The sequence below is a fragment of the Vicia villosa genome, linkage group LG3, assembly GCF_029867415.1.
Source record: "Vicia villosa cultivar HV-30 ecotype Madison, WI linkage group LG3, Vvil1.0, whole genome shotgun sequence".
Taxonomy (NCBI): Eukaryota; Viridiplantae; Streptophyta; class Magnoliopsida; order Fabales; family Fabaceae; genus Vicia; species Vicia villosa.
The window spans coordinates 161738159-161754940 of NC_081182.1; the positions used below are offsets into that span (position 1 = coordinate 161738159).

The 16782-nt window shown below is 34.6% G+C and overlaps 1 protein-coding gene across 4 annotated transcripts; it reads left to right on the forward strand.

The window, feature by feature from the left end:
* Positions 1–13148: 13148 nt before the first annotated feature.
* Positions 13149–16524, forward strand: LOC131656854 (uncharacterized). Of its 4 annotated transcripts, none has more exons than XR_009300337.1 (5): positions 13149–13371; positions 13466–13604; positions 13946–13985; positions 14181–14322; positions 16159–16524. XR_009300337.1 is itself a non-coding variant. In XM_058926441.1 (5 exons), exons 1-4 carry the CDS (start codon positions 13201–13203, stop codon positions 14199–14201), a joined length of 327 nt encoding a protein of 108 aa, XP_058782424.1. In that variant the 5' UTR covers positions 13149–13200; the 3' UTR covers positions 14202–14322; positions 16159–16524. The 4 variants fall into 4 exon arrangements, 2 of the variants coding, with proteins under 2 accessions (XP_058782424.1, XP_058782423.1); XM_058926441.1 differs by having other exon boundaries at positions 13510–13604; XR_009300338.1 differs by lacking the exons at positions 14181–14322; positions 16159–16524 and having other exon boundaries at positions 13946–14141.
* Positions 16525–16782: the final 258 nt, after the last annotated feature.

The window sequence follows — 16782 nt, forward strand, 5'->3', positions numbered from 1 at the left end:
AAGTTACGAAGAAGCAGACCCGACATGGCTCAGAAGATCAAAGAAGAGGTTGAGAAACAGTTCAATGCCGGTTTCCTGAAGGTTGTGAGCTATCCACCATGGATCGCTAATATAGTCCCGGTACCTAAGAAAGACAGAAAGGTCAGGATGTGTGTAGATTACAGAGATTTGAATCGAGCAAGTCCCAAAGATGATTTCCCGCTACCACATATTGATTTCCTAGTTGATAGTACGACGTAGTGCAAAGTGTTCTCTTTCATGGATGGATTCTCAGGTTATAATCAGATCAAGATGGCACCCGAAGATATGGAAAAGACAACCTTTACTACTCCTTGGGGCACCTTCTGTTACAAAGTCATGCCATTTGGGTTGAAGAACGTAGGGGCAACTTATCAGCGTGCAATGGTAGCTCTATTCCATGATATGATTCATAAAGAGATAGAGGTCTATGTTGATAATATGATTGCAAAGTCCAACACTGAAGAAGAACATCTGGTCCACCTACAGAAGTTGTTTGATAGGTTGAAGAAATACAAGTTAAGACTGAATCCGAACAAGTGTACTTTTGGCGTGAGGTCTGGTAAGCTACTAGGGTTCGTGGTTAGCAGTAAAGGTATTGAAGTCGACCCTGCGAAAGTAAAAGCCATACAAGAAATGCCGGTTCCACAGAATGAGAAAGAAGTTAGAGGATTCTTGGGACGTTTGAACTACATTGTCGGGTTTATTTCCCATCTGACCACTACTTGTGAGCCGATCTTCAAGTTACTGAGGAAAGATCAAACAGTGAAATGGAACGACCAATGTCAAGAAGCCTTTGACAAGATCAAAAAGTACCTTCAGGAACCTCCGATCATGATACCACCAGTTGATGGAAGACCTCTAATTATGTACTTAACGGTATTGGAGAACTCAATGGGGTGTGTACTGGGGCAACATGACGAGTCGGGTCGAAAAGAGCATGCAATATACTACCTTAGCAAAAAGTTTACCGACTGTGAAACAAGATACTCACTGCTCGAGAAAACTTGTTGTGCTTTGGCATGGGCTGCTCGCCGACTAAGACAGTATATGTTGAACCATACCACTTTATTAATCTCTAGAATGGATCCTATCAAGTATGTATTTGAGAAACCCGCTCTCTCTGGACGAATAGCAAGATGGCAGATGATATTAACAGAGTATGACATCCAGTACACGACACAGAAAGCAATCAAGGGAAGTGTGTTGGCAGACCACTTGGCCGAACAAGCTGTAGACGATTATCAATCTATGAGTTTTGAATTCCCAGATGAGGATGTTATGCTTATTACTGATTACGAACAACCTGGTCCGGATGAAGGACCTAAACCAGGTAGCTTATGCGTCGAGACAACTCAAAGTTCACGAAAGGAACTATCCGACTCATGATTTAGAGTTGGCGGCGGTGGTCTTTGTGTTGAAATTGTGGAGACATTATTTATACGGTTCAAGGTTTGAAGTATTTAGTGATCACAAGAGTCTGAAGTAAATCTTTGATCAAAAAGAGCTTAATATGAGGCAACAAAGATGGTTAGAGTTTCTCAAGCATTATGATTTTAAATTAAATTATCATCCGGGTAAAGCGAACGTTGTAATAGATGCACTGAGTAGGAAGTCTTTACATATGACTATGCTAATGGTGCGAGAATTGGATCTAATCGAACAATTCAGAGATTTGAGTTTGGTATGTGAAAGTACTTCTGATAGTGTTAAATTGGGTATGTTAAAGCTGACAATTGGTATTCTTGATGAGATTAGAGCGGGTTAGAAAGATGATGTAGAATTGGTTGATAAGTTGACTTTAATTAATCAAGGTAAAGGAGGTGAATTTAGAATTGACGAGAATGGTATAATGAGGTTTGGTGATCGAGTCTGTGTTCCTGATGTTGCCGAGCTGAGAAAGAGTATTCTTGAAGAAGGACATTGTAGTGGATTGAGTATTCATCCCTGTGCTACCAAGATGTATCACGATTTGAAAAAGTTGTTTCGGTGGCCTAGAATGAAGAAGGAAATAGCTGAGTTTGTTTATTCTTGTTTGACTTGCCAGAAGTGAAAGTATGAACATCAGAAGCCGTATGGATTTATACAACCGTTGTTTATCCCTGAATGGAAGTGGGATAGTATATCTATGGATTTTGTTTTTGGGTTACCAAGGAAAGTTAAGAATTGTGAAGCCATTTAGGTTATCGTGGATAGACTGACGAAATCTACTCACTTTATACCGATGAGAATGGATTACCCGATGCAGAAATTAGCTCAGTTGTATGTTGAAAAGATAGTGAGTCTGCAAGGTATTCCTTCGAGTATCGTGTCAGATAGAGATCTAAGGTTTACCTCAAAATTTTGGGAAGGTTTGCAGAAAGCTTTAGGTACTAAGTTGAGATTGAGTTCTGTTTATCATCCGCAGACTAACGGTCAAACAGAAAGAATGATTCAATCATTGGAAGATTTGTTGCGCGCTTGCGTGTTAGAGAAAGGCGGTGCTTGGGATGATTATCTACCCTTGATTGAATTTACTTACAACAATAGCTATCATTCGAGTATTGGTATGGCTCCGTTTGAGGCTTTGTATGGTAGGAGGTGTAGGAAGTCGTTATGTTGGTATGGATCCGATGAGAGTGCCGTAATTGGACCACAAATTGTTCAAGAAACTATCGAGAAGATTAAGATGATTCAAGAAAAGATGAAAGCTTCTCAGAGTCGTTAGAAGAGTTACCATGACAAGAGGTGGATAACACTTGAGTTTCAAGAAGGAGATCATGTGTTTCTGAGATTTACTCTTATGACAAGTTTTGGTCGAGCCTTGAAGTCAAGGAAGTTGACGTTGCCTTTTATTGGTCTGTTTCAAATTACGGAAAAAGTAGGAGAAGTGGCTTATCGCATTGCGTTGCCACCGATGCTTGCGAATTTGCACGACGTATTCCATGTATCTTAGTTGAGGAAATACATTGCGGATCCGTCGCATGTGATCCAAGTAGATGATGTACAGGTGAAAGACAACTTGACAGTTGAGACATTGCCTGTAAGGATTGAAGATCGAAGACTGAAGCAATTGCGCGGTAAAGAGATAGCATTGGTCAGAGTAGCTTGGGGAGGACCAGCAGGTTGAAATGTTATGTGGGAGCTAGAGAGTCAGATGAAGGACTCATATCCGGAACTCTTCATTTGAGGTATGTTTTCGAGGACGAAAACTCTTTTAGTGAGGGGGAGTTGTAACACCCGTAATTTCGTAAATTAATTTAATTTAATTTTTAATTTAATTATTTGAATTCATTTAACTATTCGGTGATTAAATAAATAAATCTGGAAGAATTATGGAATAATGAGTTAATGGGCCAGTGTTGTGGTTAGTAAAGAGGAGGTGTTAAATTGAGGCCTTACTAAAGTTATGTTAAATTTTTCATAAAACAAGAGTTTTAGAAAAATAGAAACACAAGAGCATTTGGGGAGAAGCTGAACATGTAAAGAGCAGAGGAGGAGAAGAATCAACAAGGAAAAGAGATCTCAAGAGATTGGCTAAGGTAAGAGGGGACTCTTCCGATTAACCTCTATTATCGGGTTGTAGACGACAGGATTGAGATTTGTATGCTATTGATTCAATAGAGAAATCTCTTCTAGGTTGGGATTTTGACATTTAGGTTCAATTTCGTAGATTATGTGTAATTACATGTTTGTGATGATTGATGATGTTGGATGTGGTTGTTGATTGGTGATAAACACGTAATACTTGTAAATTGACTTTGCTTTTTCGTGTATGATCGAAATGATTCGATTAGATTGTTTATGAGAATTTAAGTTGTTGTCAAAAGTGCTTTTTTTTGCTGCAGGTTGTCGTAATCGGTTACGGTCGTGCACGTAATCGGTTATGGTTGTGAAAAATGGGGTTTTTGGACTGGTTACGATTTTGTAACTAGTTACGGTGTCTTTCGTAACCGGTTACGGTGCCTTTCGTAACCGGTTACGGTTACGTAAAAATAACAACGAATAGAGTTACGTCAAGCGTAACCGATTACGGTGATCTCGTAACCGGTTACACTGAAGCTGTTTTTGAAATTTTGTTTTTCGTAACCGGTTACGCCTTTTCGTAACCCGTTACGTTGTAGCTTTTGTGAAAAATATTTATTTTCGAAAATTCATATCTTTTGAGCCGTAAGTCCGTTTTGGGTGTTGAGTCAATAATTATATTTCCTATATATTTAAATAACTCAAAGAGCAGTAGCTCTTTTTTTATAAATCCGGTATTTTCGAAATGGTGATTTGTGATGATGTAAATCCCCTGTTGTTGTTGTGGTGGTTTGAGGTACTTGGCACACGATCGTGGAATGTGTTATTGTCGTATGCACTGTGTGATGGATTGAATTATGATAATGTTGTTCATTTGATTGAAGTGGTGATTAGCATGTGATTGATGATGCATGCATTTCTTAATCATATGGTGGCTTTATCCCGATGGAGATGGATCAGCGGTCGCTAATTCCCATTGTGTGGAATTAGTGAGTGGAGGTAGTCGTATCCTTGATGATGGTGGATTGGTGAGGTGGGAGAATACCATGATTGGTACCACATTCATATAGTTGCATTGCATTAGGTGTATGAATTATTATAACATGAATGGAAGGCTGTCCAATGTTATAATGTTGTCTGTTTGATCAACCGTTGTATTTGGTGGATGTGTATATAGTCTGAATGTATTTGCTACTGTGTGAATATTATACTGTTGATATTTTATCGTTTAGGAACTGATAACTTTGTTTAATAGCGAATGAGACTCACCCTTACTGTTGATCATTTTCAGATTGAAGTTTAGCGGTGCTTGCTTTGGTGAGGATAGCTTGTAGGCTGCATTGGTTGTTTTAGAGTCGTGTCATGCTCTCGTCTTGTAACAATGGGAGACTTTTGCATTTACAGTTGGATAATAACTCTTGTTTTGGTTTTGTTGTTGAATAATGTTGTTTATGCCTTGCCCGTGGCAGAAGATGGTTTTATATATTCAACTGATGAAGTATTCCGTTGTGTTTTAAACATGTTTGTAATTGTTTATGTTCCTCAGAATAGCATGACAGCTGTTTTATTTTATATGAAGTAATTGTAACACTCTTAATTGCATGTTTACTCTAAAATTATTATTTAATTTATCGGGGGTTTAGAAGGGTGTTACAGGGTGAGTATAAACCCCTCCATGTGGATACATTGCTGCATAAGGATGTCCATAAGGTTGCATCATAGTATGCAAGAAATAATAAGTTGAAAAGTTGCTCATTCATGTCATCTAGGGTATATACTAATACACAAAACAAACAAAAGATTGTTATATAACTTAATAGTTGAAACTTAGGCTATTACATGTGGTGCCCCCACATGTATGGGTGGGGAGTGTGACCAGAAGCCACAACTGAGTTGTAGTAAGGTGGCATGGAAACTCTTGGTCCATAATATGCTTGAAGATAATGAAGACAATTTAGATCACGATAATCGATTTATAATGGACATATTTGTTTGTAAACTTCTTAGGAAAACTATTTTTAACTGGATAAAAAATATTCTCGTACAACCAAGTAAATATTTTTGTTAAACAAGAAAATGATACAGGGCCAAAACAATACTTTACCTATTTATAAAGTATTAAGTATTACTTATGACATTCTATCAAAAAAAAAGTATTACTTATGACATAATAATTTCTAGAATCATACTAAATAACACGAAAGCAAAAAGTTATAAGATTCCAAATTTTCAAGAACACATGCAACATGAGAAAGTGAATCTGGTTTTACAGTAACCTCACATTGAGAAAGAATAGCATAGTCAACATAAGTCCCTCTAATAGCAGTAGGATGCAAAGCCCCAAAAACCTATTGTCCAACACTCACCGACTGTAGTCTCTATTTGACAACTCTATATGCATATTGCTCAACAAAAGCATTGCAACATTTTCACAAATACAAAGAAGGCAACACGAAAATAATCATACAACTTAAACTCTATATCCATAAACCCAAAACATGGAAAATGGGCGAGAAAACCAATCAATCCAATAAACATAAACCCATAGCACAATACTCCACATCAATAAAAACAAAAATGGGCGAGAAAAATGGAAAATAACTTATTGGTACATTCAATTTCTTCATTTTAAGTGAAGTACTTGTTCCCAGTTTTGTCTACCCAGCAATTTCTCCAGCCACAGTTCGGTTGCTGAACAACCCAATAATTTTTCAACAACAACAACTATTCAAGATAATATGCTCACAATCTCCACCGTGGAATCGAAGAAGAACCGTGGAATGGGTGAATCATAATCGTTTCAGGAGGCGAAGATTTGATGAAAGGGAAAAGGCATTCATATTATTCATAAATACCGCAACAAAGAAAATGAGAAGACGAAGAAGAAAAGAAAGTGGAAGAGGGTGACTCGAGAATTACCTCGCGACGACGCTACTGCAGGGTGTCCGCTTCAAAGGAGAGTGTGTGCGATTGAGATAGATGAAGGAATGAGGGTTGAATAGGAAGTAGCGATTGAGAGAGATGGAGTTCAGAAACGGATTAATGAAGAGATTCGAGAGTTTGAGAGAATAATGTTTTGAGAGAGAAAAGAGATTAGAGAGTTTTTAGGGTTTTTTTCCAGAGTTTGAGAGAAACAACATTCTAAAAATTAGTTTTAGGGTTTTTAGAAATTAGAAATAAATAACTTTCTCCTTTAGCAGCGCTTTTCTTATACCAATGCTTGTAAGAAGCGCTTTCTAAACACGTCTTTTAGCAGCGCTTTAGTATATAGTTTTAAATTTTTTTTAAAACTTATAGCAGCGCTTTGCAAAAAAAGCGATGCCTATGTTACACTATCTAAATGGCCTATAGCAGCGCTTTTATGAAGCGATGTCTAAAGTAAGCCTTTAGCAGCGCTTTTTCTTAAGTTTTAATATTTTTTTAAAAATAAACTTACAACAGCGCTTTGGGAAAAAAGAGCTGCCTATGTAGCGCTGTCTAAACTCAATTTTGGCGTAGTGGAGACTTTACTAGGAAAAATACTTAACACCAGAAAGGTCAATGACAAATGTCATTAAGGCATAAAGGTAGGAAAAGATCTAAACATTAATTTTGGCGTAATCGATGTTAGAAAACCAAGACAATAGTCATCGAGGCATAATCGATGCAAACTATCGAAATTATAAGGAAAGATCTAAACATCAATTTTCTTTTAAGATGTAGATACCAAGGGATACGCCGACTTTTACTGAAGATGAACTACCGACGTTTACTAAATGTAGGAAAAGATCTAAACAACGACTTTCATTGAAGATGTAGATACCAAAGGATACACCAATTTTCACTAAAGGTGAACTACCGACTTTCTGTAGGTAGAAAAAGATCTAAACATCGACTTTCACTAAAGATGTAGATACCAAAGGATACACCGACAAGTACAATTATAACTCATATATTTTTCTTTAAACCATTTTCCCTTATAAACCTCATGCTTGAGGGGTTGTAGGCCATTATATCTTTACTTAATTATTTCGACAGTACAAATTTTGTGTCGAAGGATCTGTCGTTATGTTATAACGACATATCCCTCAAAACCCTAATTTTAGGAGAGATGTAGATGTACTTGATTTAACACCTAGCTTGCATAAAAACATTGAAAAATAAATACATATTTTTGTAATTTGGTTATTATAATATATATATATATATATATATATATATATATATATATATATATAAACTAAAGCATAAGTGCTTGATGGCCCCCCTAAAGATGAGATGAGCCCAACATCAATGACAAGCTTCGAGATGGAGCTCTTGATTAATGATTGAGACGCAAAAATGAAAGAATGATCTTAGGGTCAAACATTAGGGTATGATAGATGCCCCTATTTAAGTTTCTTCTATCTTGAGATACGAGGATTGAAATATTTGTCTCGACGGGATTGAAGAGACTTAAATATAAAACACAATTTTTGAACCTAAGATGCAATGCAATGCTAATTAATGAAGCATACGTGATTATGAAATATAGGGAAACCTAACACCATTGGGGAGAAGAAAGGATTCTACTGTGGAAGATACACATCTTATAGGAAAAACTCCACTAGTTAAAACAAAACTTTGTTGGGTAAATAAACTTTAATGGGAAAAATACTTCACACCAGAAAGGTCAAGCACAAATGTCATTAAGGCATAATGCAATAAGCTGCACCGAGTCGTAATAGATGTCAGAAAACCAAGACAATAGTCACCCAGGCATAATCGATACAAACTATCAATATGGTAAGGAGAGATCTAAACATCGACTTTCACCGAAGATGTAGATACCAAAGGATACACCGACTTTTACTGAAGGTAAGAAAAGATCTAAACATCAACTTCCATTGAAGATACCAAAGGATACACTGACTTTTACTGAAGGTGAACTACCGATGTTTTTGAAGGTAAGAAAAAAATCTAAACATCGACTTTCACTAAAGATGTAGATACCAAAGGATACACCGATAAGTACAATTATAACTCATATATTTTTCTTTAAACCATTTTCCCTTATAAACCTCATGCTTGAGGGGTTGTAGGATAATATATCTTTACTTAATGATTTTGACAGTACAAATTTTGTGTTGAAGGATCTGTCGTTATGTTATAACGACAAATCCCTCAAAACCCTAATTTTAAGAGATTTTTGGATGTACTTGATTCAACACCTAGCTTTCATCAAAATATTGAAAAATAAATACATATTTTTGTAATTTGATTAGTATAATATATATAAAAACTAAAGCATAGGTGCTTGATGGTCCCCCCTAAAGATGAGGTGAGCCCAACACCAAGGACGAGCTTCAAGATGAAGCTCTTGATTAATGATTGAGATGCAAAAATGAAAGAATGATCTTAGGGTCAAAAATTGGGGTATGACAGATGCCCCTATTTAAGTTTCTTCTATCCGAAGATATTGATTTAACAGTAGAAACTAAAATTACGTGAATAATAATCATTTAAATATAGATATTGATTTAGATATGTCTTAAATATGTAAGAAAAATATATCTTAAATATGTCTGTAAAATAATCATTTAAATATAGATATTGATTTAACAGCAGAGACTAAAATTAAGTGTATAATAATTTTGTAGGAACCAAAAACATGCTATTTTTTTATAGCTACAAAATATGATATGTGAAGGATGCCTGATTCATAGTCACAGACCCTAAAAGACATCTCTCTTACTATGCATTTCACAAGTTTGGGTGTTGCATAACATAGATTTGTCGCATCGTCAATATGTTTAAAAATTTAAAGTGACATCTCATGTCGTCTACTATAGATGAAAGTGTGGCCTGAGAAACCAAAATATTGAAAATCTTGAATTCGAAAAAGAAATTCAAGAGTATGAAATTAGTAAGTTATCAAATTTTTGGAAGAAAAAAACATAGATTACCAAAATAAATGAAATAGTTAAAAAATGTCACTTGATCGTTGTCTACGTAGACTTTTATATGGTTTAATTAATGTAGAAAGTGGTGATGTAGAAAGTGGTTCAACAACAAGATATTCACTTAAATTGGTTCTAATTTTAACCTAATAACTCACCGGATTCAAACCTGATCCTAAATTAATTACGGAACAAGGTGAGTATGCATGGTTGGGTTAGAGTGTGTTATTTTTATTCATATATTTCTTATGAGGCTGTTTATTGTGAATGATCATGCAGAACATGTTGGATTGGTAACTAACAACTTAACATGCTTTTCTTGCTTCAATACTTGTGATACCTTTAAACTCAATTTCTCTTACCTTGCAAAGAGTATTTTCAGATCAACTTATTTGAAGTTGTGTAAAACATCTCTCTCTACATATTTGATTTTAAAAAAAGAACAAGAACATATAACATGGTGAGGTCTGCAAGTTGTGAAAAAAATAGTGTGGTCAAAAGGGGTGTATGGATCACAGAAGACGATGGATCTGGTAATTGGAATTCTGTCCCCAAAAAAACAGGTTAGAGGGTTGTTTCTTTTCAAAAGAATATTTATCTATTGTATTAGAAATTGATGACGACGATGAATTACTTAAAAAAACCATGAATTGAACTATACCGCCGAAGTAAACTATATTGAAGTAAGAATAACAAAATCTTTATGTTTGATTAGTGAATCAAACCATATTATACAAATATTTCTAAAAAAAATTGAAACCGTATTCAATACTGTAACCGAACCGAAATAATGAAAAATAAAAATAAATGAGTTTTAATTATTTAACAAAAAAATTAAAAATAGTTTAGGGGTTCAGTTCTTGAATAAATGATTCAGTTTGGGAAAAATTAACTTCTAAATATGGTTCAGAATTTCGAAATGGTAAATCAAACCACTGATTATGTTCCTTTTCGGTTGTGAGTAAATTGAAACGGTTTGGTTCAGATCGAATAAATTTCTATTATGGTTTGGTTCAGTTCGGTTTGGTTTAGTTTTTTTGAGAAAACCATACTATGAAGAGCCCTAACGATGATATATAAAGTCGTGTCGTGATTTTGGAAGTCCTATGTAGATTAATTGCAGTTTAATCATGTCAAAATAAATAGAATCTTTATTAAATTAAGATTTAACCATGACAAATATTTTATAGGTTCTATCTAACAATGATTTAAGTGTGACAATTTTGAGTTATATGCGGTATCACGCTTTGCATACTCTCAAATATATAGTAATATATATGTTTTGAACAGGTATAAAGAGGTGTGGAAAAAGTTGCAGACTTAGGTGGAGTAACAACGTGGTTGATGATAAGTTATTCACATCCGAAGAAGAAGATCTTATAGTTAAGCTTCATGCTGCCATAGGTAGTAGGTGGTCTATCATAGCACAACAACTTCCTGGAAGAACAGACAATGATGTAAAGAACAACTGGAATACAAAGTTGAAAAAGAAACTGTCTCAAATGGGGATAGATCCTGTTACACACAAGCCCTTTTCTAAACTAATTGCTGACTATGGAAACATAGGTGCTAAACAAGACTTCCAGAATGCCAATCTTTCACACTTCCAAACCATTCCAATAACAAAAATAAAGAATAAGGCAAATAATGTTGCACCATTTAGTTGGAATGACTTTCTTATACAAGATGCGTTTGCACCACCACTTACTAATAACCAAGATCAAGCGTTATTTTCAAAGGATATTGTGGTGACCAAACTACAATTACAGAAAAACAAAGAGGTGGTATCATCATCATCGTCTTCGTCAGACACTTCATTTGTAGAAGCAATACTCTATCAAGAAAATGAGATGTTTCTGAGCTTCCCCGAACTTTTGGAGGAACCATCACATTACTGATCATTTCATAATATTTTGTCAATAAGGATTCATTTCGTAACAATCAAGTTTCCTTTGTTAGCTTACGAATCAAGTTCCTATCCATGTGCAACATGTGAGTGTTTTAATAATGCTAACTCATCATTACAAATTTGTTGATTGAGGACCTCTTTTCCGTTCTTTCTTATCTATCTATTCTATATTATCTTAAACATAAATCTTTTTAATATTATCTTAAACATAAATCTTTTTAATGTGAGGGGTGCAGGTATATCCTCTTAACTTTGTTTTGATATTTAGCTTCACTTTCTTACTTTATTTTTTTTTAAACCCTCTGAAATTTTTAGCTTTACACTCGTATCTCCAAATTCTAATAGAGTATAGGTAAGGGTGATCCACCACCATCACCAAAAGCAGTGAAAAGAGTTTTGTAGGTCTAATGCATAAAAGCCTGCACATGCTTAAGCTCCATGATGTCATTTGTTGGTGTATTTGGAAGCATCGTAATGATGTTCAGTTTAATGCTGCTGTTTTCGACTCAGAGGAGTTATTTTATAGGATTATGTGGCATTCGTGGTGGTGGCTTGCAATTGCAGCTAAGGATAGAATTAGTTGTAACTTTTATGAGTGGTTTAAAAATCCTAATTTGTGCGTTTAATCTAGTTGGTTTATCAGGATTTTTCCTGTTTCTCTTGTAAGAATTAGAGTACCTCTAATATTCTTTTAATCTATTACATGAGCTGTTTATAAAAAAAAAAACATGTATGAATGAAGTCAAGCATGCAGGTGCAACTATATATAGCATCCTAGTATTGTATTCCAACTAACTTCAAATGATGAAATGAAGTTCAAAATAATGTTTTCCATTAAGGTATCATTTCCCTTGTCGATTGCTTCTGCTCTCTAATAAACTCTAAGGCTATGTTTGGGAGTTTGGAGGGGAGGGGAGGGGAAGGCTTCAAAAAATGAAATTTTAAAAAAATATAGGAAAATATTTGACATTTTTTGAAAAAATGATTTTGTTTAGAATGATAAAAGAGTCATTATCATTAATATATTTTTAATTTTAGGAATACTATAACAATCTAAAAGATATTTGGAACATTTATGTAAGCCCTTCAAAACCCTCCAAAACCCTCCTTCAATACAATTTTTGAGTTTCCCCATTTTATGGGGTTTTTGGTGTTATGAGTAAACTCAAACCCTCCAAAACCCTCCTACCTAAAATCTTTTTATCCTTTTCACCCAATTCTTCCTATTTTTCAAAGCCCTCCCTCCCTTCCCCTCCAAACTCCCAAACATAGCCTAAGGTGACACTAGTGCAAAAACAACAATATAATTTTAAAATTTACACCCGATATATTAAAAAACGGGTGTAAATTTGAAATGAGTGGCAATTTTATAAATAAAATATCAATTTAAGCAGGGGCGGAGCCAAGGCCCAGCTAGCCCGGGCAGGCGCCCGGGCTCAACCACTATTTTCTTTGCACTCCTCCCAATTTAATAGTTGATTTTAAGACAAAATCAAGGGCAAAATTAGAGGCAAAATTAATAAAAATAGGGAGTAAAAATTAAAACAGATGAATAATCAATGGTGTAAAGTTTTTGCCCAAGCTGTCTAAAATTTCTGGCCCCGCCACTGAATTTAAGTATTATCGCATAACAATATACACCTATTTTTTAAAAACAATCAACTCTATTACTCCGGTTAAACTTAAAACGGGTGTAAATTTAGATAGACTAAAAAAATATTTGATTTTATAACTCAAAATATTGATCTTACGCATATTAACCAACTACAATCTATTTTATTGAATATTAATTATCTAGTTAAATGAATATTAGGTGAATATCTTCCGCTTCTCTCTGGTCTCTCTCCGAAGATGAAGTCAAACATAAATTCGATTCCGAATCCAAACCCAACTTCTTTCGGTCTCGAACCTGAGCTGGACAACGACCTTGATGACCTCGACGAAGATGAAAACATAGTTTACGATGATGAACAGTGGCAGGTTAAATCCAGTATCGGTCTCAATTCCACCCTCGATTTTGAGGTGCTAATTCGTAATTCCTCTTTATTATCAGAAATTCGATGTTTTTATTATTTAATTTGAATCGGAACTTCTGAATGTGGAAAACTGATTATAGCATTGGTTTGCGGCACACTCGTTTACTATCACTGCGCTTTCAAGAATTCTGCCATCTTCTATCTTTTCTCCGATGTTTTTATTGTTCTACTCTGCTCCCTCGCCACTCTCGGTCTCCTCTTCCAGCAAATGACCATTCAGTATGTTTCTATTCTTCCATTATCTGTTTATTTATTTATTAGGGTTTCGTTTCATTCAATTTCAATTTCAAAGTTCCGGTGGATCCTCTTGAATGGCAAATATCTCAGGATTGCTAATTCTATTGTTGCTTCTTTGGCTAACACTGTCGGTGCCACAGAGTCTGTTTTGTGGGTTGCCGCTACAGGCCATGGCAAAATACTCTTTCTTAAAGTATTTTATTATATTATATATCTATCTATTTCTATATTGTTTTCTAACATATTATTCTTCAATATATTTGATTCCTTGTCAGAATGTAATTTGAGAAGGATTGTTCAAATATTTATTTCTATGTTTTCAGGGATGACCGTGTCAAATTGGTGAGGGAAGGAAAACATCAGGTTTGGTCACACATTTTTCTCTTGTAAAAGTTTTTGTTCATTGATAAGTATTATTTCCTAATAAGCAGCACTTCAATCCCACCAAACAAGTATCGTGTAAGATAGAAATACTGGATGTATGTTTTTCTTTTGGTTGCTAAGTTTCTCATATTATGTTCATTAGTGATTTTACAGGAAGACGATTTTATTTATTAGGCACTTTTAAGGCTGTGGTAGCTATTGAGCATGTGATGGAGTCCAAGTCTAGTACGAATTCTTCTCCGGGTTCTGTTCTGCATCAAGACCATGTTGGAGATTTATCAAAGGGTTGTCTGCGGATGAAAGTGTCACTATTAATGTAAGTAAAAAAATTACTATTTCAACTACTCTAAAACCTTCTCATTTAGCTCTAAGTTGGCTTTTGCTCGTTTGCTTATCGTGTTGCAAGCATATCATCATCATTGGCTGGAACAACTTTGTGCCAAAAATACCATTCCCCATAGTGATCTACCATAAGAAGTCTATGTGGAGTAAGCGAAGTGTGGGAAGGTTTGTTGGTTAGATGACTCCCATATGGCTTGAAATAATCTCCCCAGGTTTGGTTTGAGAGTTTAAGTGAAGTACTATCAGGATTCTTTAAGCTTACTCGTGAGGAAATAAGTGAGTTACCGAAAAATATGATTTAGCTATGATCATGTAATCTTTATCAATAATCCATTAGTGAGTGGTTATTCTTCTGGTAGTCTATGTTTATGATAGAGTAATAGTTTGGGGACGACACATTTGGCATAACAGAATTCAAGACCCTTTTTCAAACCAATTTTTAAACAGAAGAACTAGGCCATTTGAAGCACTCCATAGGAATTAGAAAGAGATTTTCCTCTCATGTTGGAAATATGCTCTTGTATTCCTTTCATATATGTAAAAGTTCATCAAAATCACTTTCATTAAGTGGATCTGTTTCATGTTTAGATAGGAATGGACGGGCAGAATCAGAAAAACAAGTACAGTATAATTGTTCCTACATATAATGAGCTTCTCAACATAAGCCTCATTATTTACCTTATATTCAAACACCTTCCGTAATTTCTCCATCTCTTGCTTCTATATACTCTCTCTTCAATTTTTTGTTCCTTCTATGTTAGTTCTGAGATTATTCATAAGCCGTTAAATGTGTTTCTTTCAGGGAATATAAGCATGTTTTTATGAACTTGATGTGCTTGAGAACGTGTTGCATGTGTAGTTTGAGGTGTTGACTTTAATGGATTTGGGAAACACTTTTGATTTTCCATGCCTGCATATTAACAAGAAATATATTAGAGAAAAGTAAATAAAATAACTCTGAAGAACAAAAGGGACATATTACAACAAAATAAATAAAATAAATAACTTTTACAAAAAACACATCTTTAACAATACTAAAACTATTTACCTTTAAACAAATAACAATATAAATCTATCTATATAGACATGTCTGTATTTTAATCAACTACATCATTATTCAAATGATTGGTAGCTAATTGCATATACTCATCATCATTGTTATGAAAATTCAAAGCAAGTTCATGTTCTTATTATTACATGTTTTGATGAACTTCTTCTTATACTTCTTCTCCCATTTCATACAAATCTCTTGGCTTTAAATGCATTGCAACACTCCATCCATTATTAACCAAATCCTCAACATAATACACACCAATTGTGCTTGAGATGCCTCAATGTAAGGATCATGTTCTTCATGATCACCATTATAAATCAATCTATCAAAATTTACACAATTAAAATTCCAACTATCCTTTTTATACCCTCTATCTCTTGTGGTATCTGCCCATTTGCATTTGAAAAGAGCAACTTTGAAATGACCATAATAGTTAATCTCAATGATATCTTCCAACTTTCCATAATAAGGCAAGTCTGCTTGTCTGAAGTTTCTGTTGATCGCGACAAAGTGGGTATGTCTATAGATCCGTGACTACAAGTGCACAGTCTTATCACGTAGTGTAACACCCCATATTTTTCTATTATACTTTAATTGAAATATAAATTAATTATTTGGAATTAACTAATTATTCGGTGAATTATTGGAGAATTGGAAATAATATAATTGGGCTTGTGTTGTGATTAGTAGAGAAGGGGGTGCTAAGTGTGTAGGCCTCACTAATCATATTTCTAATTTTCATAAAATTGTGAAAAGGAAATTAGAAGAAAAAAGAGCCAAAGTGAGAAAACAGAGAAGATACGTGAAAGAGGAGAAGAGGAAGAGAACCTTCAAGAGATTCAAGCTCTAAGGTAAGGTGGGACTCTTTGGGTTAGTAATTATTATACAATCAAGGGTAGTAGAATGAATTAGAATTGTTGTTTGATTCAATTGTATGTGTTGGGTTTTGGGGTAGTTAGGTTTTGAGTAATCTCATAACTTTTATGTGAATTTGATGAATTGGATGATAATGTTCAAGTATGTTGTTGATTGATGTTAAAACATGTTAGAATAGTGTTATAACATGTAAATTGGTGTTGTTTCGATGTATAATTCGTATTGGTACGAGATAGAAATCATGGAAAGGGCTAAGTTGCTGTCAAATAACGTTTTTCTGCTGCAGGAGGTGATAGCTAACCGATTTGTAAAGCGGCCATTTTTCTCATACTTTGTTATATTTGTGAAACTTGTGATTAGTGATAATAATATAGAGTAAGGAACACGAAATTACAAGTTATATTTTAGTTGAGACAAAATTGTAACAACGGAAAATTTTGAAAGAAATGGGTGGAAAAGGATAGAAATGAGGCGCCACACTCTTTCTATGATTTAGAAAGGATG